Source organism: Drosophila eugracilis, unplaced genomic scaffold (genome assembly GCF_018153835.1).
Source record: "Drosophila eugracilis isolate 14026-0451.02 unplaced genomic scaffold, ASM1815383v1 contig_1985, whole genome shotgun sequence".
Lineage (NCBI taxonomy): Eukaryota > Metazoa > Arthropoda > Insecta > Diptera > Drosophilidae > Drosophila > Drosophila eugracilis.
In genome coordinates this window covers 91,977-113,627 of record NW_024572849.1, presented here as the reverse complement: position 1 = coordinate 113,627, position 21,651 = coordinate 91,977, and the positions used below count along the sequence as shown (strand labels likewise).

Below are 21,651 nucleotides of genomic sequence, written 5' to 3'. Positions count from 1 at the left end.
TAGTAATTCGCAAGACAAAGCTTTGTAATTATCAAGTAAGGTATACATACGTAATGATTCAAAAGAGAAAAAGTTCCTAATAAGGATCATTTTGATTGTGATTTATCTGTGTGTCCTACGATTCTCGTCGATTCCTTTCAAGATATTTAGGATTCTGTTGCGTGCCTGCAGAGCATCGCCCACCTGCAAAAGTTCAAAGCACTTTTGTCGGTACTGTGGGATGGTCATATTTACCAAAATCTCCATCAGGTTGTCGGCTATGGAGTGGCGCATTGTTTCTTCTGAAGGCATGGGCGGAATCAGACGACCAGGGCGATGGATAATTGGCTGAGAGGTTACTTTAAGATTCACAGGTGATGGTTGATTCTCCACTTTACATATTTTATAGTCGTGCTTCTGATTTATAGTATGATTTTCATCTTTTATTGAATTAACTTCAATGGAAATTTCTTTCTGTTCCTGAACTTCGGTTAAATGCTTTTGATATTTAATATCAATGAAGAGTCTCTTCTCAACCACCGGAATCTCATGCGGTATCTTCTCCTGATCATGGTCTTCATGATTATTTCGATTTTGTAATTTATGTAAGATTTGGTGATCCTGAATTTTGATTGGCAGCTGAATATGTGATAGTTTTTCTTCTTGAACATCTATTAGATACTTTAAATCCTGAACTTTAGTTGGTAGTCTTTGATTCTGTAAGTCAGGACCTTCGACTTTATTGTGCAGGTCCTGGTCTTGAATTATAATTAGACGTTTTTCGGGTAAAACCTCCATTATATCAATTAATAAATATTAAATTGCGATATTCGTGCAAGCAGTATATGTATAGTTCTAAGCTACTTTTGATCTATTACGATAATTAACTGACAAAGTGCAAAATAAACTCAACAAAAATCGGGAAGTAAACAGTTATTTATCGAAGCTATAGGCTGTGTTAACCCTTGTGCTATCTCTGTGTAATTATTACTATGATAATTTCGATAGGAACAAATACTACAAAAAGTTGGATATCTTTAAGATTTATTTTTTCCTTAAACAATGAAAGACATAGTTTATGTATTTGTATGACCCAAAACTGCCTTCTCCTTAGCTGACTCAGATATATGCCTTTTGTGTAATATTTATCTAGACAGCTTTTTGGGTACATTCTTATCTATGTTCAAAAAGTCAAATGCTATATCCACCGACAAATATGATTCAATTTCTTATCTCATAAAGCCCTCAGCATGGACACAAAAACTAAGCATGAATAATGTTCAATAGCAAAAACAATATCCGTGATTTATAAATACTTTTAGTAACCCCATGCAATATAAAACTCTCACTTGTTGATTTTACAATTTTGATTTATTTAAATATACATATCGATATATTTTTTATATATATTTAGTTACATACAATATAATACATATTGATTTAATTGGTGTTTTTTCCTTACGCTTCTTTTTTTCTTGTTGATTTGTGGTTTTGAATTCGTTTCACATTAATTGCTTGTCGTTACTTTTTGTTATTTATTTAGTCAATGTTACTCTGCTTTTATTTTGTTTAAATTTATTATTATGCAGCTTTGCAGTTTAGTAATAGTAAAACGAAATAAAAAAAAACTTATCCATAACTTGCTTATTAGTTAACAATAATCAAAAGTGTTAAAAGCGATATGCCATGTATATGTGTGAAAGGGATTTTAAATGTTTTCATTTTTGTAATACTTCGAAAGTTCAGCGTTGAAAGTAAACAAGTGGAACGAGTGTGTGTGGATCAGACAATGGATGACTTGTCCAGAAAGGAGGACGTCTCCATTAGGAGTTCGCTGCTGCTGCTCAGGATATCATATAGTTGATGCGGTGCATCGCCGGCAATGGGATTTCCGAAGGGGAAAAACGATGATAGCGTCGATAGCTGCAAATTTCCATTCATAGATGTTAGTCCGTTTGTGGGCGTGGAAGCCTTAGTCGTTGTCTTCCTGCGTCGCTCGACACCATCCACGAACTCAGCCTCATCTTCCTTTTCTGGTTTATCGCCCGTTTGCTGATTGGGCCTCGATTCACCGGTGGACTCGTAAAAAGCTTCCGGCAAATCATCGAATGTCTGGAATTCCAAGCAGCGCTGTATCTTTGCTATATTGCTCAGAAGCAGGCGATGGAAGAGATCCACCTGCGGTTGGCCACCACCGCGAATATCCAATATGGGCAGCCATCGATAGTAACATTGATCCCATACTTGCAGATCAAATATCCGGTGAGCCGGCTGCAGGAACCGATCCTGAGGCACTGAGGAAGCTGTCGCGAATAGCTGCGGATTTATGGTGTTTCTCGAGGGCGTGGATCCAGTACCACTACCATGTGCTCCCTTATTACCCACCGCCAGAGATCTACGATGAGCTGCAGCCGCTGCCTGGGCGCCAAGATCTCCTCTTTGGCGCTGGAACAGCGGGTTGCTAAAGAACATTTTGTCTTTGTCCGAGAATTGCTCACCCCAATCCCAAACGGGACGTAGAACGAGCTGCGAATCTCGCACCGCCTTCAAACGTTGCGCCTGCGTGTCAAACTGGAAGGTATCGAAAATGGGCATGAAGCACGAGTCCCACAGTGTGGTTAGGTACGTCTGTGTAAACTCAAACTCGTCGGTGAACTGCTGCTGTAGCTGCCACACACAGTCCAGGAAGAGCAGGAACACTGGGCTCTGTTCGCTTTCCAGCATCTCGGCATTGCCGCCGGCAGGCTGGGAGGGATAAACATGACCCAAACGTCGCTGGAACGGATGCTCCAAGGCCACCCACTCCTTTTGCACTAACGACTGGAAGCCATCGGTAGTACGGAAGTGTGGATCAAGCAGAAGTTGCGCCAGACTGCTAATCACACAGCACAAATCACGGCCATTCGATTCCTGAAGGACACAGGTCACACCGCTGCGAAGGGTAGCAGCCGCTTCACTAGCATAGCGTAGGCACAACGATACGTAGAACAACCAATTGGTCTTTTCGAGTAATCCCAGGTACTTGTCATCCTGCAGCATAAACTTCTCAGGCGTTTCCGGCGTGCATAGGCGTCTTAGTTTCTGGTAGGCCCGTAACACATCTTGAATACTCGGCAAGCGATCCGTCAGTTGGAGCAGCTTAAGCTGTCGCCCACCATCACACTTGCGCACCAACTCCAGCATAACATTCTCCGACTTTGTATCCTGCTGTGCAGCCGGTTGCAGTTCAGCTAATCTCACCAGGGCAGCACTATTACCATAACTATACACCCAGAAGGCAGCTCGTGAATCGCAAAAGGCGCGCGACAAGTCCAAGAATCGATCCACGCTGCAGCTCTTCGGTATGACGAAGTGCGGCGGCACAGTGTACTTGCCCGCTTGGAGGGGATTCTGCAGCAACTGGACACTTGCACTGCTCACCACCTGCCACTCGGTGGCGCCGCAACGTATCAGTTCCCTGGCCCAATCGTTCTTTGACGCATACATACTAGTTCCGGAGGCACCCAAAGTGGAATAGTACGGCTCCCTGTGAGCATAGGCGAAGCTCAGATCATGACGCATGGGATAGGCAAAACGGACCAATGCCGAGGCAATCAGCTTACCCTGATCACTGGCTCCGAACATCTTCGAATCCTGTTGCTGGAAGGCGAATTTTAACAATCGAAAGTTCTTGCAAACAATATGCAATGCGGCTATTCTTCCACTGATGTTCTGCTGCTTGAAGGGCTCCAGCTTCTTGCGCCGACTAATGCCATGATTGGCCATGCCACGCGCCGCCTGCAGCGCACTGGCCGCCCGGCCCAGCTCCGCAATGGTATAAATATGATCGATGTTGTTTAGGGTGATCTCGTTGCGGCCCACATAGGCGTTCTCCTGGTAGAGATCGACCAGTGGAGCAGCAACAGCATTGGCAGGATTACGCTTGGCGTGCAGCGGTACAAACGCCAGTTTGAAATTGGTGACACTTAGTAGGCCAAATGTGGCCTCCTTGTGCGAATTGCCATCTGCCGGATTGGATGAAACAGAGGAGCCACTCCCATTGTTATCCATCGGATCGATAGGGGAGTACATGTAGGCCGGTGCCGAGGCAACAATTTGCTCGCCCTGCAGCAGTCGCGGTTTAGCCATATGGACGTCCCTCAAATCGCTGGGCAGGCACCATTCATTCGTATCCGCTGTAGCGCGCAAATCTCCGGGAAGCGGTGCCACATAGCTGGTGAAGGTGTTGCGTTTGTGATGGTCAGCATTTCCGGCGGATCCCGCTCCTCCTAATCCACCGCCTCCGCCCGTGGCCATTATTTTGAGGTCCACCACCGAGCAGAGTGTAACCCGCCTCGTGACCGCTGCTGTACGTCGATGGAATATTCAATTATTCGCTACTTCCTGTCTGGGCGCTAGCTATACCGTTATATGCTGCTATATGTGCGTGTCTGTCTGTCCAAACAAAAACGCACACAAACCAAACACATAAAGAATAAAGAATATAAAATAAAGTGGAAATTAATATAACAAAAAAGGGGGGAAAGTAGAGTGTTTGCAGTGTTAACCAGCGAATAAGAATTATGGGAAAACAAAATTAGAATTATCGTTTTGTGGTGATAAGTTTATCAGTGGAACTTACCGTTCGGATTACTACCTGTGTGTGCGTGTGTGTATGAGCGATCGCCGTTGCTCTTGTTTTTGTTGTTATTTTGGATTTCTGTTGCTCGGTTGATCCTTGATTTTGAGGTCATCCGCTGGTGTCATCCAACATCTGCACCATCTGGCATCTGCTCTGCACACACGCACCGACCGTTGCAATGTGCATTTATTTATTTATTTTTATTTGTTCACTGGTCGCCACAACTCATACGACACACTAACACGCACGCACACACACACACGCACGCATGACACTCAGTGCAACTGAGCAGTGTGGCCAACTGGGGCCGTTCACAGTATTTTGTAATGTGAACCTTTCTGTGGTTATTTTTTTTTTAGTATTAATAGATTAGTTAATATATAAAATATATTTAAATATTTGTTATGTTTATTTGGAACTGTTTATTTTAAACTGAAACCATTAACTATCCTAGTTTTTCCTCTTCGTTTTTATGTATTTTAAATGTAAACACTTGTCTAATAGAAATCTATGGGCTTCGGAACCTAGTTAGATTTGTTTATTGCTTCCTAAACAATTATCTTGTATATTCTGTTCGGAAGTCTAAATAAGTAAACGAATTTTTATATTTGTATTTAAAAATCAAAATTGCAGCCGCACTACTTCAATTATTTACGCAGACTCCCATCTCTAACGTTATCGATAAGGCGACACCCATGTGGCTAGTCCATCTCCAAACCACGTCTCCGTAAATAACAGAGTTTTATTGCAAATTGGCAGTTCCATTCCACCTACGCGCCGCATCGTCCCTCGGAATTTCTATCGATCCGATCTACATCAATTCGGATCGCAGTGCTTAATTCCTATTTGAGTGTTGTATGAATTGGTGGCGACACAGCGGACAGTTGCTCAAACGGTTTCAATTCCAAATCCGGACGAAACGCCGGAGCCCCATTAATCAATTAGCCGGCGAACGGACAATCGCACACTGTTTCTCGTGGAAAATGACGGATCAGGTCAAGTATTTGGATACGCCGGACAAGTCCGAGACAGACAAGAAGCTGTACAAGTGAGTGTCATGTTATTTTGACCCAAATAAACCGGATTTAATTGATGGTTTTTTATTTTTCTTTCTAGGACGCTGCTTTTGGGTAATGGCTTGCATGCCCTCCTCGTCTCCGATCCCACTCCAATACCAGTAGATGGGTACGAGTCCTCATCAGAGAAGTCATCGAGCAGTGGTTCCGAGACCACAAGCAGCGATACCAGCTCCTCAGATGGTTGCGGCAGTAGTGAATCGGAATGTGAGGAGGGCGATGAAAAGCTAGCCGCTTGCGCCTTGATGATCGACTACGGATCTTTTGCTGAGCCCTCAAAGTACCAAGGATTGGCGCATTTTCTTGAGCACATGATATTCATGGGCTCTGAGAAATACCCAACGGAGAATATTTTTGATGCGCACATTAAGAAATGCGGTGGCTTTAGCAATGCCAACACAGATTGCGAGGAGACGCTGTTTTATTTCGAGGTTGCTGAGAAGCATTTGGATTCCAGCTTGGACTATTTTACGGCGCTGATGAAGGCTCCGCTGATGATGCAGGAGGCCATGCAGCGCGAACGCATGGCCGTCGATTCGGAATTCCAACAGATTTTGCAAGACGACGAGTCGAGGCGGGATCAGCTGCTTGCTAGCTTGGCCACTAAAGGTTTCCCCCACGGCACCTTTGCCTGGGGCAATATGAAATCCCTAAAAGATAACGTGGACGATGCGGAGCTGCATAAGGTTCTGCACGAGATACGAAAGGAACACTATGGCGCCAATCGTATGTACGTTTGTCTGCAGGCTCGTTTGCCCATGGATGAGCTGGAATCATTGGTGGTGCGTCATTTTTCGGAAATTCCCCACAATGATGTAAAGGCTCCCGATTTGTGCAAGTTCAATTATAGGAATGCCTTTAAGCCTGAATTCCATGAGCAGGTCTTCTTCGTAAAGCCTGTAGAGAACGAGTGTAAGCTGGAACTAACTTGGGTGCTACCTAATGTGCGTCAATATTACCGCAGTAAGCCCGATCAATTTCTATCATATCTGCTGGGCTACGAAGGGCGTGGCAGCTTATGTGCCTACTTGAGACGCCGCTTGTGGGCTCTGCATCTAATTGCCGGCATCGAAGAGAACGGTTTCGACATGAACTCTATTTATTCTCTGTTCAACGTATGCATTTATCTCACGGATGAGGGTTTCAAAAATCTGGACGAAGTGCTGGCCGCCACCTTTGCCTACGTTAAGCTCTTCTGCAACTGTGGATCCATGAAGGAAGTTTACGAGGAGCAACAGCGTATCGAAGAAACAGGATTCCGGTTCCAAGCTCAGCGACCTGCCTTCGATAATGTCCAGGAACTAGTCTTGAACTCAAAGCATTTCCCACCCAAGGATATTCTTACAGGCAAGGAGCTCTACTACGAATACAATGAAGAGCATCTCAATGATCTAATTAGCCACCTTAACGAGCCAAAGTTCAACCTGATGGTAACCTCGCGAAACAAGTACGAGGGCGTTTCCGCCTACGATCAGACCGAAGAGTGGTTTGGCACCGAGTATGCCACCATCCCGATGCCTGAAAAGTGGCGCAAGCTTTGGGACGAATCGAAGTCCCTACCAGAATTGTTCTTGCCCGAGCCAAATAAATTTGTGACTGATGACTTCACATTGTTGTGGCACTCGATTGGAAAGCCTGAACTACCCGCTGCCCCGAAGAAGCTTCTTAAGACGGACACTTGCGAGTTGTGGTTCCGCCAGGATGATAAGTTTGAGTTACCCGAAGCCCATATGTCTATATACTTTATTTCGCCGCTTCAGCGACAAAGTGCCAAGAAGTGAGTATATTTAAAGATGCGGGTATATTCGATTTTGTTGATTTGTTTTTTCCATTCAGTGATGCCATGTGCGCACTTTACGAGGAACTAGTAAAGTTCCATGTGTGCGAGGAACTTTATCCAGCCATTAGTGCTGGTCTTTCTTACACACTCAACACCGTCGAAAAGGGTTTGCTCCTCAAAGTGAGCGGCTATAATGAGAAACTTCATCTTATCGTTGAAGCCATTGCCGAGGGAATGCTCCATGTGGCAGACACACTCGACGAAAAGATGCTGGCTGCCTTCCGGAAAAATCAACGTAAGAACTTGTTCAACGCGTTGATCAAACCAAGGACACTCAACAGGTAAGGCATCGCGGAATTGTTTACTGACAACTACTAGTCAACGACTATATTCTTATGTATCTTACTCACTCTTTTTCAGGGACATTCGTTTGTGTGTGCTAGAGCAAATCCGTTGGCTTATGATCGACAAGTACAAGTGCCTCAACGATATTAGCTTGGAGGATCTTCGCGAGTTTGCTCGCCAGTTTCCGAAGGAATTGTACATCCAGTCTCTTATTCAAGGCAACTATACCGAGGAGTCTGCTCACAATGTACTGAATTCGGTGCTGAGTCGCCTCAATTGCCAGGCTATCAAAGAACAGCGTTATGTAGAGGATAGAACTATTCAATTGCCATTGGGAACCAATGTGATTCGTTGCCATGCTCTCAACGAGCAGGATACCAATACGGTGATCACAAACTTCTATCAAATCGGGCCCAATACACTTCGTGTGGAGAGCATTCTTGATCTGTTGATGATGTTTGTGGACGAACCTTTGTTTGATCAACTGAGAACCAAGGAGCAGCTTGGCTACCATGTGGGTGCCACCGTACGAGTTAACTACGGAATTGCTGGTTATTCGATTATGGTCAATTCGCAAGAGACAAAAGCTTCGGCACACTATGTTGAGGGCCGCATCGAGGCGTTCCGTGTCCAAATGCTGCAAATTCTACGCAATCTTGAACGGGATGAGTACGAGCACACCCGTGACTCGTTGATTAAGCTAAAGTTGGTGGCAGATATTTCACTGAGCTCAGAAATGGATCGCAATTGGGACGAGATAATTAACGAGGATTATCTATTCGATCGCCGACGTCGTCAAATTGAAATTTTACGCACGCTTGAGAAATCAGAGATCATTGATTTCCTTTTGGACATTGATACCAATAACATGAGGAAGCTTTCCGTACAGGTGATTGGACATCGTCGACCTGATATGCCAGAGCCTGTGCATGGAACGTACATCAATTGCTCTGACTTGAAGAAAGGTGAAGATGCTAACGAAGATGACGAAGACGAGACTGAAACTGAAAAGAGTACATCCGATGATGAAGAAGAGGACGATGAGGATTTGTTTGCGGCTCTGGAAAACAAGCTAAATGTTGTCTTTTTACCCCAAATGGACCAACAAAATACCATAAAGGATATTAATGAGTTTAAAAAGAGTCTGGTAGTTTATCCCAAGCGGAAAGACCAAACGGAGGCGGAGGAGGACTTGTCACGCGCTGCACGCATCGAGGATGCTTTGGGAAAGGCGTGAGATTGTCAAGCATGAAACCACCCACCAGCTATCTCTCATATACCTCCCATTACACACTTTGTTTAATTAGCCAAAGGTAGAAGATTAATTTCACAGAATGCAAGCTCTTTTTACACACCAACCAACCTGACCAAGTCAGCAATTTGCTCTCATGTTGTAAGGACGCGCCTCCGTTAATACGAGTATAATAATTTTTACACACAAAATACAGCAGTGCTAATGACAAATGCATTTTGGAGTTCTCCAAACACCATAGATATTCGATTGCACAGTCTTCGTACTGATTTAATACATAAATAAAAATCAAAATTCAAAGTAAATCAAGTTTGTATCTCTTTCAAAATCCCCCCAAACTTTCATACGGATTAAGTAAGTTTCGATGGAATTTGCCAGTATGGGGATTCTCCTCTCTCACTTCGTATCTTTCGTTTTATTTATATGTACAATAAACAATGCGTTTTGTATATAAACACTAAAGTTACATATAAAGAATGTTTATCGTTAGTTAACTTGTCTTGTGCCCAATTGTTATACAAGTGTAACACTCCTCCTCTGATTGCACAAATAAGGATTAAAGCCGATATGAGGTCAGGGTTAGGTCAAGTTGTTCGATTTTCGTCTTTTGGATTTCATTTATTTTACCTTCGTGTATGTGGTTAAATGATAATGCGTATTAACAATAAGTAACAATAGTTCAATGATGGTTGATGTCTTGTTTTTTGTCTTCTCTGTTCTTCTGCGATTTCTTTGCCTTTGTTCAGTTGAACTTAATAATAATGTACATAACTTACGATCATAACAAAAAAAAAAAAAGTTTTGTATACAATAATAATAATAATAATTATAATAGGCATTGTAAATCGGACAAAAAAGTAAGAAAACTTTTGTATAAAACAAAAAACTCTCAGAAATGCTAAAAGTTTCTTATAAAAAAAGGGAAAATAAGAAATACATAGAAAAAAGGGGACGGTGTGCGGGTCTTGGTAATAGAAAAGCGGCGATAGAATCCTTACGATCCTTAGTATCAGTAGCGGCTTTACTTTATCATGGACTTATCCTTTGGATCTACTATCAAGTTTGTTACTCTCATTATAAGAATAGTTAAATAAGGTGCTATTGTCGACTTAAAAAAGACACCTCAGCAGTTCAGAAAGTATACTTAAAATATAAATTAAATATTTTGTGTTTTTAAGCTATGTATATATACATACTGAGAGTACTTTCCTAAAACCAATCCTTATTTATCTTTTGCTTAATGTGAGACATACAAAATCATATTAGACTGCGAATAGCACAAGAATAGCCCTGGGAACCTACTGCTTATTCTTTATCAAAAAAAAATCAATCTGCCAAAATAGATATATGTACATAGGTTTTATAATTCGCTCTCTTACTAAATCAATTTAAAGACCGCTTAAAAATTTCACTGAAAATTTGTCGTTTTATCTTCTTTTTGAGGTCATCGGTTGGATTGTTGGTGCTTGCTTGATAGTTGCCATCGTTGAGCTTTCACAGCTTCTGCAGTTCGGTGCTGTCATTGGCATGGTAGCGACTCCTCACGATTTTGGTGCGGCCATCGTACTGCTCCTCGGGATCCAGCAGACCCTCCTCGTGTTTGGCATCTGGCGAAGTAACGCCCCCATTTCCGTGCATGAAAATGCGTGAAATGAGTGAATTGGTCGATCGCTTGAAGGCCATTCTGCCCTTTTCGGGCATATCGTCAAGACCACGATGGAGGGATAGTTTGTCTAGTTCATATTCCGAACCACCTGCTCGTTCCGCCGCTAGTTGCGCCTCGTACTCCGCCGTTCGCAGCGTCTTTTCCGTAGGCTTGCGGTACATCTTGAGCAGAAGGGAAGAGCACACCACGCTCACTGAACTGGCTGCCATGGCCACAGATGCCATCCATGGCAATAACGTAAATCCGTAGGGTGCAAACAAACCACTGGCCAGCGGAATGCCCAAAAGATTGTACATGCTAGCAAAGAAGAAGTTGTAGCGAATGCGACGCACTGTGCAGCGGGACAAATCCAGGCAGGCCACTACGTCCAGGAGATCGTTGCGCATCAGCACTATATCCGAAGCCTCGGCGGCCACATCAGTGCCCGCTGCAATCGTAATGCCTACATCTGCCTGCGCCAGCGCCGGACTATCGTTGACTCCATCGCCTACCATGGCCACGCGGATGCCGTTGGCCTGTATCCGCTGGATCTTCGCCACTTTGTGTGAGGGCAAAACCTCGGCGTACACTGTACGAATGCCAACCTAAAGTAAGCATAGAAAATAAATTAGTTTCAGAATATTATATTAGACTTCAGGACACTCACCTCTCGGGCTATACTGGCAGCAGTGTTCTTGTTATCTCCCGTCAGCAGCACCACATCGATACCCATCCGTTTTAGTGTATAGACGGCGAGATGAGCCTCCGGCTTGACCATATCGGACACAGCAAACATGCAAATCAGCTGGCCGTTGAGGGCGCACAGCACTGCGGTGTGTCCCTTTCGTTCCTCGTGCGTCATACAATCGCTAATCTCCAGCGGCACTTCGATGGCATTGCGCTGCATCCATTCACGATTGCCGATTAGCACCAGAATCTCTGGGCCATCGATGATCTTCTGATCCAAGGGTAGCTGCTCTTCCTGCTCCGGGACCAAATCGGATAGCAACTGCTGATTGTTTAGTTCCATTGACTTGCGTATACTGCGCTGTGGCAGCAAGTGTTCGATAGTGGCTCCTTTGTCCACCGATACAGTTCCCTGAGGATGATTGCGATGCAAATTCTCATAGTTGATTATCCTTTCCGCGTTGCAGGCCTGTCGTAGGGTTTGTTCATAATTGGATACGGTGACACGTATTCCACATCCAGGCACAGCTTGGAAGTGACTGCTCTTGCCAAAGCTGCCGCCCTGAGGAGTGGCGCCCACGTTTAGCATGTCCTTGGCGAAGTGAACGATGGCGGAGGCGATCGGATGCTCACTGTTTTGCTCGGCGGCACCCACTATCGTCAGAGCTCTAGCCAGGCTGCAGACTTGAGCTGTGACGAAGAGGGTAACCTTGCTGGTCATTGGAGTGCCATGTGTTATGGTTCCGGTCTTGTCAAAGACCACAGTCTTTACCTGGAATCGTAAAGGGAAGTTTATAAGTAAAGTTAGGATTAAACATGAAAAATATAAAACTAACCTTATGAGCATTTTCCAGGGCGGTGGCACCTTTCACCAGCACACCATTGATAGCACCCGTTCCAGTGGCTACCATCACGGCGGTGGGTGTGGCCAAGCCCAGGGCACATGGGCAAGCAATAGCCAGTACACTTAGAGCGCACTTAAAGGCATAACTAACGATGATCGTATTCTGATCCATGTGCATCTTATGCTCCATGGCCACGGGCACCAGATTGGGATTCGAGAAACCAATGATGATCCAAGCAATCAGCGTTATACTCGATACCACAACAACGAAGGGTACAAAGTACCCAGCAATACGATCGGCCAGCTGCTGAATAGGTGCCTTACTGGTCTGGGCCTCCTCTACTAATCGCACGATCTGTGCGAGCGTCGTATTCTCACCCGTGTGTGTAGCCTCCACTAGTAGAACTCCATTCTGGTTAATGGAACCACCGATGACAACGGATCCCTTGCGTTTAGCTACCGGCATTGATTCTCCAGTTATCAGCGATTCATCACAACTGGAGTGACCGTATAGAACTTTGCCATCTACAGGAACTTTGGCTCCTGGTATCACCTTTAGGATATCACCACGCTGTACATAATCCACGGATATCACCTTCTCGCTGATGATATCGAAGTCCGGCGAGATCTCCACCAACAGAGCATCGGCGGCCTTTAGGGATAGTAACTTAGACAACGCCTCAGAGGTTTTGCCCTTGGCTATGTGCTCCAGCCAGCGACCTAGCGAAATGAAGATCAGCAGCATTGGCGGCGTATCGAAGAAGGTCAATGGCGAACTGTTCTGCTCCAGTAATACGGCTGCAATGACCACAGCTACGGAGTACACATACGAAATGGTCGTAACCATCGAGATCAGTACATCCATGTTGGTGGTGCCGTGTTTTATCGCTCGATAGGATTGCACATAGAAATGGAAGCCACCAAAAAATTGTACGGGTGTGGAGAGCAGGAACATCACCAGATTCTCCATAGACAGACCTGGCACGAGACAGCACATATTCGCATGTCCTTTGTCACTCATTTCCAGCATGAAATAGATCATGGCCACCATGCAGGGTCCACCGAAGATCAGTGAGACCAAAAAGGCATTTCGCCACTTTCGGATCTCCTCCTTGTGCTCCAGATAGTTGTGGGCCATCTTATCCCGGCCGGTCATCAGCTTGGCCTCGAATCCCAGCCCCTCGATCGCCTCGCAGATGCTCCGGGGACCCGTGTCCTCTGTGATATACCGGAATTTTCCTGTAAAATTAATGTTAGAGATGTTTAAGTAATTCGAATGTTAACAGAAAATGTTGAATTTTAAAGCAAATTAACGAAAAGTTAAGTTAACAGTCAAATTTCCCTATTAACGGCTATGTTCGTTAATTCCAGGTTAACCGAAATTTTGTGACCTCGGAAAAACTTATAATTCCCAACAGCTTATGGCAGAAATGTTGTGACTAGGACGCTGTTGGCCGGTGAAAATTAGTCAAGTCATCTTTGTGTGTGTGTGTGTGTGTTCTAGTACAGTGCTTTCAAGTGTCTCTGAGTGGTCCGGTGGTACCACCTATTATATTGGTGGTGCCTGGACATGGCCTCCATGGAGGATGCAGTGCATCATGCGTCCATGTGTTGGACTTTCGATGACGTGTGATGCTGGATATAGATGACGATGCCTTCTATATCATCGATGGACTTCAGCAAGTCGGAAATCAAGGTAAGTGGCAAACTTTTTTTATTTTTACTGCATAAGCCGAGGGTTATATTTGGCCCATGATCCCCAGAATTTTCAACGGCTTGCATGCCGCCAATGCAATAAGGATCTATAAAGAATAAGTTAAGTTAAGCTTGACCGGCTGGCATCAATGCCAGATCCAATCCATCAACCTTGGAGATCAGGTACTGCTTTGCTTTGGTTTCGCTGGATTATGGAGTGCTGCCACTTCGGACTTATGGAGGAGCATCCAAACGGAGACACTGGCAGGCATTGATCACTCCCAGCTCCAGTCCATCAGCAATAGAGACCAGATACTACTCTGCTTTGGTTTTCTTGGACTTATGGATGCATGGAGATACTTGCTTACTAGGCTAAAATCTGTCTACTTTGCATTTCAGCGCTGGAATCTTCATCGGACTTATGGAGAAGCACCCACATGGAGATACTGCCCAGCTGTGATCACGCCCAGTCCCAGTCCATCAGCAATAGAGACCTGGAGCTCCTCCTCGGCTTTTGTTTTTCTCGTTTATGGACTGCTGTCACTTTGGACTCATGGAGGAGCAACCACATGGGGATACTGACAGGCTAGTGACCACAACTCAGTCCTAGTTCATCAGACCTAGAAACCAGGTGCTGCTCTGCTTTTGTTTTCTTCTTTCTGTGGACTAAGGGACACTGGGAGATACTTCGCTTACTAGGCATAAATCTGTTTACTCCGCATTTCAGCGCTGGAATCTGGAAACTTCATCGGACTTTTGTGAAGTAGCTTTGTTTTTTTTTTGGCCATTCATTGCCCCTTATCAAGCCAAGTTAGCTTACATTGGTTTACTTAAAAACCGGACTTGTTCTATGTGTAACGATTACAAAACCAGTCATAAAAAATAGAGAAAGCTGCTTGCAAATAGTAGTCAGGTAAATATGCACAGAGGATTTTGACTACAGTGGCAGTCATTGAAATTGCTTAAAGTGAATTGCTATAAAAAATCGAACAGTTCAAGGTTATCTATAATAACGATTATGTAATCACGTCTTAATATCAAGAAATTGAAGTCTTTTGTCCCTAAATATATGTTTAATTTTTAAAAAAATTTTGTAAATTAAGATTTTTAAAGCTTTTCTTCCAATTCCGTAAAGTATTTTAAATAAAATTTCTATAAATTTACTGAAAATCATGTTCTGAAACTTAAAAAACAAGGAAGGCATTCATTTATTAATTTATTCACCAAGTGATTCCCATTTATGTATGTAAGTAAGTACGTGTACTTGTATCTGAATGCCATATCAATTTCATCACAGTTTCTAGAGCTTGCTATCATTTTTATGGCCCCTCCTTCCTGTGTTTTCCCCAAGACTCTAGCAAAAACTGCATACGAGAAAGGTAAAGATATATAGTGAGGAGGTAATCTTTTGAGGTTGCCTTTTGGCCAACCATCAAATGAAGTTGTTTGTATTTGTTAACGACTGGAAAATAATGCCGGTTCTGGTATTGAAATTAAAGCAGACAACCGGTTAGATGGCGACAGATTCGAGTAGGATTGCTAAATCGATTTGCCATGGCTAATAGTTTTAAGCAAAGTAAACTACAAGTTTTTCATTTTCCCTACGCTTACCATTCTTTCTAGTTAAATCCCTAAGCGGTCACGAAAGGAATCATTAGCTTATAGGGTTCATTAGCTCTTCCAAAGGTATGCCAACCATGTGGCTAAAACTATCGCTTGCAAACGTATTAAATGAAATCCGTAGGGGCTTAGAAGCTACCCGGATTCTTGACTGTTGCTGTTACTGTAGGTTCATCGCCACCATCGATAAGATAACTTTTCAACTTTCATTTCGAATGTGTGTTGTTGAGTGTAAACTGAATTCGTTCTTGATTATTAGCATGTCGCCGGTGTTACTCAACAAGCTAGAAATCTTGCCATTGTGTATGTTTCCCCCCCAAAAGAACACATTTCATTATTTGCTTTTCCTATGCGGGTGATTGGGTGGGTAACGACATTACATGTACCATTTGAGTTCATTGATAGGCGAGTAATCTTATATGTATGCATGTTCATGGCAAATCAATTAAAACTTTGAATGCATTTATCTATTAAGCCAAACAGCAAGCAGTTTGTTTGTAAAGAAAATATAGCTTTTCTAAGAAAGAGCTATAATCTCTTTAAAATTCCTATAAAATCATAAAAACAAAACCTTTTCCCTTGATTAGGAAATCTAAAATTTCTTAACAGCTGCTAAGTAATATATATATTTGCTTAGTAACCTTTAGTTAATCAGAATTTTGCAAGTCCATCAATATTAATAATGCACCATTTTCTACCTACTCATTGTGATCAACTTTAAGCGCTCCTATCAGACGTGGGAAAAATAACAAAAGAACATTTTTTGTTTTATTTAAGATCTTGTGAGCAGTAAATAGGCAAATTTACTTAACTATTATAAAAGCTGTTTGTATATTTAATAATTTATTATAGTATACCAAGTTATACTCTTATGGCACGTCTGTACTCTTTAAAGATCTTTAAAACTATTAGAAAATCTAATGCTTACCCCTAAAAAGGCCCCTTAATTCATGACAATATCCATTTCTATAGAAGAAGCTCCCTTTATTACCAGTTAGTCATAAAATATAAATAAACAAATACGATTTTCAAATGTTTTTCTCTCGTGTGAATTACTCTAATTTCCAGCTGTGTGAACCACTTAAAGTACAAAAGGAAAATTAGTTGACAAAACCACATGATATCGTATATAGAATTTGTATTTATCGTTCAATTAGCGGGCCACCCAATGGAGACCAAATGGGTCGTGTGCAAAATCGAAGAAGGATTAGATTGGCATTAGGCCTTAATTACACCTGAAAAGGTTGACAATTGACGCCTAATTATCGATGGGTATCGATCGATCTTTCAGATAGTTTTCCATTGATAAATAATGATAAAAAATGTGTGCCGTGTGTGCGTGTTGGTTTTACTATCAAAATTCTATATAGTCAACTTAAGTAACTTGAATGTTCTTTAAGGAAAACTTCTATCTTAGCTTTAAACGATATCAAATTAGTATATTAGTATAATGTTAGAAGTAATTAAATATATTTTATTTAAGTTTTATTATAGAAGAACTACAAGTTTTTCTAGGAATCTCTATTCTTTTCATTGTTATTTAACCCAAAAACCTAATGATCTTCTACAAATTTCATTCTTAATCTTTAATATATTTTCTATTTAACATATTTTCTTTTCAATTATCAAAGTTCTACTGTAGATGAACTACTATTTCTTTCTAAGTCCTCTCTATTCTATTCTATTTATTTATTTTCTGTTTGATTCGCTCCCCGTGTCCATCTTATCGCACCGCTATTCGTTGTTACAATTTTAGAACATTTTTCAATTTGAATTGAGATTGCCACTTGTTGTTTTTGTTGTTGTTGTTGTTGCTTGTTGCTGTCGTACACTTATCGCCGAACGATAAGAATTGGAAGAAAACATATGTTTTGCTCAACAGTTTACACTCCCAATTCCGACTACCGATCTGGCAAACAAACTTCAAACAAGCTAACAACAAGCCAAAGACCCAATAACTAATGACAAACTACAAAAAAGTTTAACTTAATTAATGGTAGTTAATTAAAGTTTAAGTGCTAATTGATTGATAGATAAGTAGCAGCAGGGAATTAGACTAATCCATATGGTTATAAAATTCACCTTTCAAATTAAAAAAAAAACAAACAGCTGTTTCAGTTTTTATAAATACCTTTAAGTTAACTTGAAAAAATAAGAATTTGTGACGATGGAAAATCCTATAAATATTCTATAAATAAAGTATTTATTTTTTACTTTCATTGCTTAGTAAAATCTTTAGAAATTTATAAGAAATTTAAAGACATAAAAGGAATACGAATTTGTCTTTCTTGACTGTTTCTTACGAATCTTAATTGCTAGTTTCTACCTCTGATACCTAACACTACTTTTTATCCAAAAATAACCTTTAATGCAGAGGATACTATAGATAGTCTAAATCTTATCTTACACCTAAAACTGATTGACATTCATATTAGGTTAACATTATTATTATATTACTTTTCAAACCCTGAAATAATTTTCAGTGTCATCGACTTAAAATAGTTTCATTTGCCTTTCCATTTCGAAAGCGAAAAAAGCGCAAAAGGCAAGTAGTGAATTGAAACCGAAACCAGTTTTATTGCAATCATAATTATGAAGCCTCACATTTATGCATTTTTCTTCTCTTTGTTATTGTTATTTGCTGTTGTATTTGAACATTTTAAAAATGGCGCACGTACGCAAGGTATAGTTAATCCAGGTATGCAAAGCGCTTGCCATGAATCACCCAGAATTAAAACAAAAACCGAAAATGTGATCAAACATAAGTCGAGCGAATTTTATTGCATAATCAAAAACTAAATTCAATTCAAGATTTGTGAGACAAGAGAAGAAATAAAAAGACAAGGTAAAAAAGGGGGTAAAAAATGAGCAAAACTCTAAATCAAAGTGAAGGTGAATGAAACTGGAAAGGCACAGAAAAAAATATATTTTAAGAAGGAAACAAAAAATATTTACAATTTATAGATAAGAAACCAGAAAAGCTTTATAAGGTAAAGCAAAATAGATCTCTTATAGATCAAAAATATATAATAATGAAAAATTTTAATATGTTTATCGAAATTTTAAACAAATAAAACTAAGTTTTACATAAATTATTTAAAAATGTTACTAAAAATCAAATTTATATAAAATTATCATATTTTTCCCAGTGCAGAAAGTGGAAGTGGTTTCAAATTCGTGGTCACGCATGCGGAGCAGGGAGAGCCAAAAACTGGACAACAAAAAGAGAGAGGTCTCCCTCTTTCAAGTCCAAAAACCAGAGATTAATTCCTCAGTTGCGATCGTGGGTATATATATTATTAAACAAACACAAACATATATTTCGGGGCGTATGCTTGAGCTCTTTCACTTTTTTTCTGCTTTTTTGATGGACTTTCAATTTCAAGGCTTAAATGGGAGTTTGTTAAAATCATTGGCCCGGCCTTCTCTATTGGCAATCAAAATTTGTTTGAGAGAACAAAAGAAGCCAACAATCACATCCTGTCTTTTGTTCTTTGTTCCTCCAATCGGATTTTGATTCACATTCTCTTTCTTTCAGCTAATCTTTATAAAGTACTTTCTGAGCACTCAAAAAAAATTATTAAATAATCCTAAGAATTTCTAACTAAATAACTTAAATAAAACTATATAAAAAATCAAACTTAAGTACATTTCTCTTAGCTATATTTGCATTAATGCATAAACACTTTCCTCGGACAGAAAGTCCATCTATTAAATTCCCCAACTGTTCCAGATAACTTCACTGCCCACGCACACGAACTCAGATCTAGGCACTTTAATCTAGTTGCCATTGCCATTGTTTGCTCAAAGCATAAAGCTGATATAGTCTACATATATATATATATATATATAGTTTGTAGTATATATAGAGTTCCTCGTACTATCCCCGGCCATTTTCTTATCGTTGAAACCTCCTACCCTTCCCTACCCAAAATATAAGCCCCCATAGGACATAGAGTATACTCGGAGTATATCAGTTACAATAAACATTTGCTGGGCCAGTAGTTTTTAATTGTGAACAAAACATTTCCACCGATTCGATGTTAAGAGGTTAATCAAGAACAGCTGTTGTCGCCTAGCCAAAATATCCATTAAAAAAGCAATCTTATAAATACCCTTGGTTACTAATGGACCTGATGTCCTAACTTTTAATGTCAAGATTCTATTTTATTCTTTAGAAAAACTTAAAAAAATGTTTAGATTACTAGATATCTCAAGTTCAAGGGTATACAAGATATCCAAACGAATTTTAGATCGAATTTTCAAACAGCTGTGGTAGGTGAAAATAAACGAGAGCAACAGGTGCATATCGGTTGATGGCCCTGTTTCAGGTGTTTTATTCTAAATGTTACGTAACACCCTTGTATCACCCTGTCACTTGCACTTGTGGAATTCCATTGTATGACCCCGCCCGGGATTTCTGAATAGCCGCCCGATAGTACCCATTGTTTTGGATAACAGCTGTGGGGCATTAACAAAAGATATCGGGACTATGCCAATATGTTGTTTAAATATGGTTAAATATTTTTTTTTAACAAAACCCAGGGCAATCATTAAATAATGAAAAATATTATCAACCTCGATTTAAATCAATCACAGACTCACAGGAATCGATAACTAATCGAATAAATGGCCTAAATTACGGCTTATCAAAATAAAGTACTTTAATTATAGATAACCAAATCACGACTTACCCCTTTTCGTTAGCAGTGTTACGGAGGCGGTGGTTACTCCCTTTATTTTCAACACATGACTCTCGATCTTGTTGACACAGGATGCGCATGTCATGCCCATTATCTCTAGCTCCACCTCGGCCTCGCCATTGTCCGGCTCATCGATCAGTTCCGTGGGAAATCCTAGTTCTGTGATGGACTTGGCTATATTCTCGGCCGTCACAACATTGGCATTGAACTTAACCTCAGCCTTGGCGGCCAATAGAGCTACCAGGATGCTATCCAATCCGTAGATCTTCTTGCAATGTTTCTCAATGGCAGCCACACAGCTGGCACAGGTCATTCCACGAATGTGCAGGAAGCATTTGGTCAATAGCTCTTGTTCAATGGGTATGGCCACTGCGGAACCATTTTGAGCTGGATGAGGTGGTGAAGGAGATGCTCTCTTTTTGGGTGATGAGGCGCGGGCGGGGGAGGAGTTAGGGGATTGTGTTTGGGATTCCTGCACACTAGCCTCGAAGCCCATGTCATCGATGAGTTCGGCTATCTGGGCGGGATCATACTGGGCGGGATCGTATTGGACGCGGGCATTCTTTGCCTCCAGCTGCACCTCAATAGATTGGATGCCTGGCTTGGTGCCGATATTGCCCTCGATATTGCGTACGCACGATTGGCAGGTCATGCCCACTACCCGGATGTTGGTCCAGGCGCTGGACGTGCTATTTGTTTGTTGATCTCCATCACCCGTCGCTGCCTCTGAATAGCTGCACTCGAAGCCCATGTCATCGACATCGCTTGCTATCCGGGCGGGATCCGTTTGCCGTGGATCATAATCGAAATATCCCGCCTTCTCATCAAGAATGACGCGTACGTTAAGGATTCCCGGTTTCTGGCTTATGTGCTCCTGGATATTGCGCACACACGACTGACATGTCATGCCCACAATGGGCAGGCGCACCGTGGACATTGTCGCTGCTGCTTCTCTGTCGTCACTTGGCATCCTGAATTTGCATTATTTTGATTTTGATGGGATGTAGAAGGGGGAAGCACGATATATATTTTTATATATATATGAGATACGATATGGAATAACTTTAAATTTTTGAGTTGCCCCTCGCTCTATCGCCTTCTCTGTTGCACTTGCTGGGTGTCCCGTTTCGAATTGTGTCACAAATTAAACTTTGGAGTCAGATATATCGTGTTGCAGCTGCCGACCGATTTGTTATGGCGAAATAGATGACTCCTGCTAGCGCTTATCACTCGGCAAAACTCCACACGAAACTCACAATTTTTGTGTTTTGTGTTTAATTTCCCAATTAGCAGGCAACAGCTGCTCCGCTCCCGTTTTGTTTTTCGCACGGCACGCAACTAGCGATGGCCGTCTTTCGATATGCCCTCTTTATCGGGCGGACCGATATACGGGGCTGCCCACTA

The 21,651-nt window shown here is 41.7% G+C and overlaps 4 protein-coding genes across 6 annotated transcripts; 1 reads left to right on the top strand and 3 right to left on the bottom strand.

Annotated features, from left to right (window-relative positions):
• Positions 1 to 6: 6 nt before the first annotated feature.
• Positions 7 to 1,201, bottom strand: LOC108104361. Its single transcript, XM_017210371.1, has one exon. It carries the CDS (start codon positions 775 to 777, stop codon positions 103 to 105), a length of 675 nt encoding a protein of 224 aa, XP_017065860.1. The 5' UTR covers positions 778 to 1,201; the 3' UTR covers positions 7 to 102.
• Positions 1,202 to 1,504: 303 nt separating this feature from the next.
• On the bottom strand, positions 1,505 to 4,894 carry LOC108104359 (myotubularin-related protein 10-B). Of its 3 annotated transcripts, none has more exons than XM_017210368.2 (2): positions 4,601 to 4,894; positions 1,505 to 4,413 (listed from the first exon to the last, which is right to left on the bottom strand). In XM_017210368.2, the coding sequence occupies exon 2, from the start codon at positions 4,273 to 4,275 to the stop codon at positions 1,762 to 1,764; it is 2,514 nt and encodes an 837-aa protein (XP_017065857.1). In that variant the 5' UTR covers positions 4,276 to 4,413; positions 4,601 to 4,894; the 3' UTR covers positions 1,505 to 1,761. The 3 variants fall into 3 exon arrangements, with proteins under 3 accessions (XP_017065857.1, XP_017065858.1, XP_017065859.1); XM_017210369.2 differs by having other exon boundaries at positions 1,505 to 4,409; XM_017210370.2 differs by having other exon boundaries at positions 4,616 to 4,894.
• A 390-nt stretch (positions 4,895 to 5,284) lies between these two features.
• On the top strand, positions 5,285 to 9,358 carry LOC108104354 (nardilysin). Its single transcript, XM_017210359.1, has 4 exons — positions 5,285 to 5,648; positions 5,717 to 7,453; positions 7,513 to 7,797; positions 7,877 to 9,358. Exons 1-4 carry the CDS (start codon positions 5,458 to 5,460, stop codon positions 9,036 to 9,038), a joined length of 3,375 nt encoding a protein of 1,124 aa, XP_017065848.1. The 5' UTR covers positions 5,285 to 5,457; the 3' UTR covers positions 9,039 to 9,358.
• Positions 9,359 to 9,655: 297 nt separating this feature from the next.
• LOC108104352 (copper-transporting ATPase 1) lies at positions 9,656 to 21,580 on the bottom strand. The gene is made up of 4 exons (XM_017210358.2): positions 20,239 to 21,580; positions 12,222 to 13,468; positions 11,366 to 12,157; positions 9,656 to 11,303 (listed from the first exon to the last, which is right to left on the bottom strand). Exons 1-4 carry the CDS (start codon positions 21,215 to 21,217, stop codon positions 10,548 to 10,550), a joined length of 3,774 nt encoding a protein of 1,257 aa, XP_017065847.1. The 5' UTR covers positions 21,218 to 21,580; the 3' UTR covers positions 9,656 to 10,547.
• Between the last annotated feature and the right edge of the window lie 71 nt (positions 21,581 to 21,651).

Coding starts and splice junctions, on each gene's coding strand:
- LOC108104352 (XM_017210358.2), bottom strand. CDS start 21,217: ATGCCAAGTGACGACAGAGAAGCAGCAGCGACAATGTCCACGGTGCGC. Junction 12,158..12,221: donor CCCTGGAAAATGCTCATAAG/GTTAGTTTTATA, acceptor TTACGATTCCAG/GTAAAGACTGTGGTCTTTGA. Junction 11,304..11,365: donor CTGCCAGTATAGCCCGAGAG/GTGAGTGTCCTG, acceptor TGCTTACTTTAG/GTTGGCATTCGTACAGTGTA.
- LOC108104359 (XM_017210368.2), bottom strand. CDS start 4,275: ATGGCCACGGGCGGAGGCGGTGGATTAGGAGGAGCGGGATCCGCCGGA.
- LOC108104361 (XM_017210371.1), bottom strand. CDS start 777: ATGGAGGTTTTACCCGAAAAACGTCTAATTATAATTCAAGACCAGGAC.
- LOC108104354 (XM_017210359.1), top strand. CDS start 5,458: ATGAATTGGTGGCGACACAGCGGACAGTTGCTCAAACGGTTTCAATTC. Junction 7,454..7,512: donor CAGCGACAAAGTGCCAAGAA/GTGAGTATATTT, acceptor TTTTCCATTCAG/TGATGCCATGTGCGCACTTT. Junction 7,798..7,876: donor AAACCAAGGACACTCAACAG/GTAAGGCATCGC, acceptor ACTCTTTTTCAG/GGACATTCGTTTGTGTGTGC.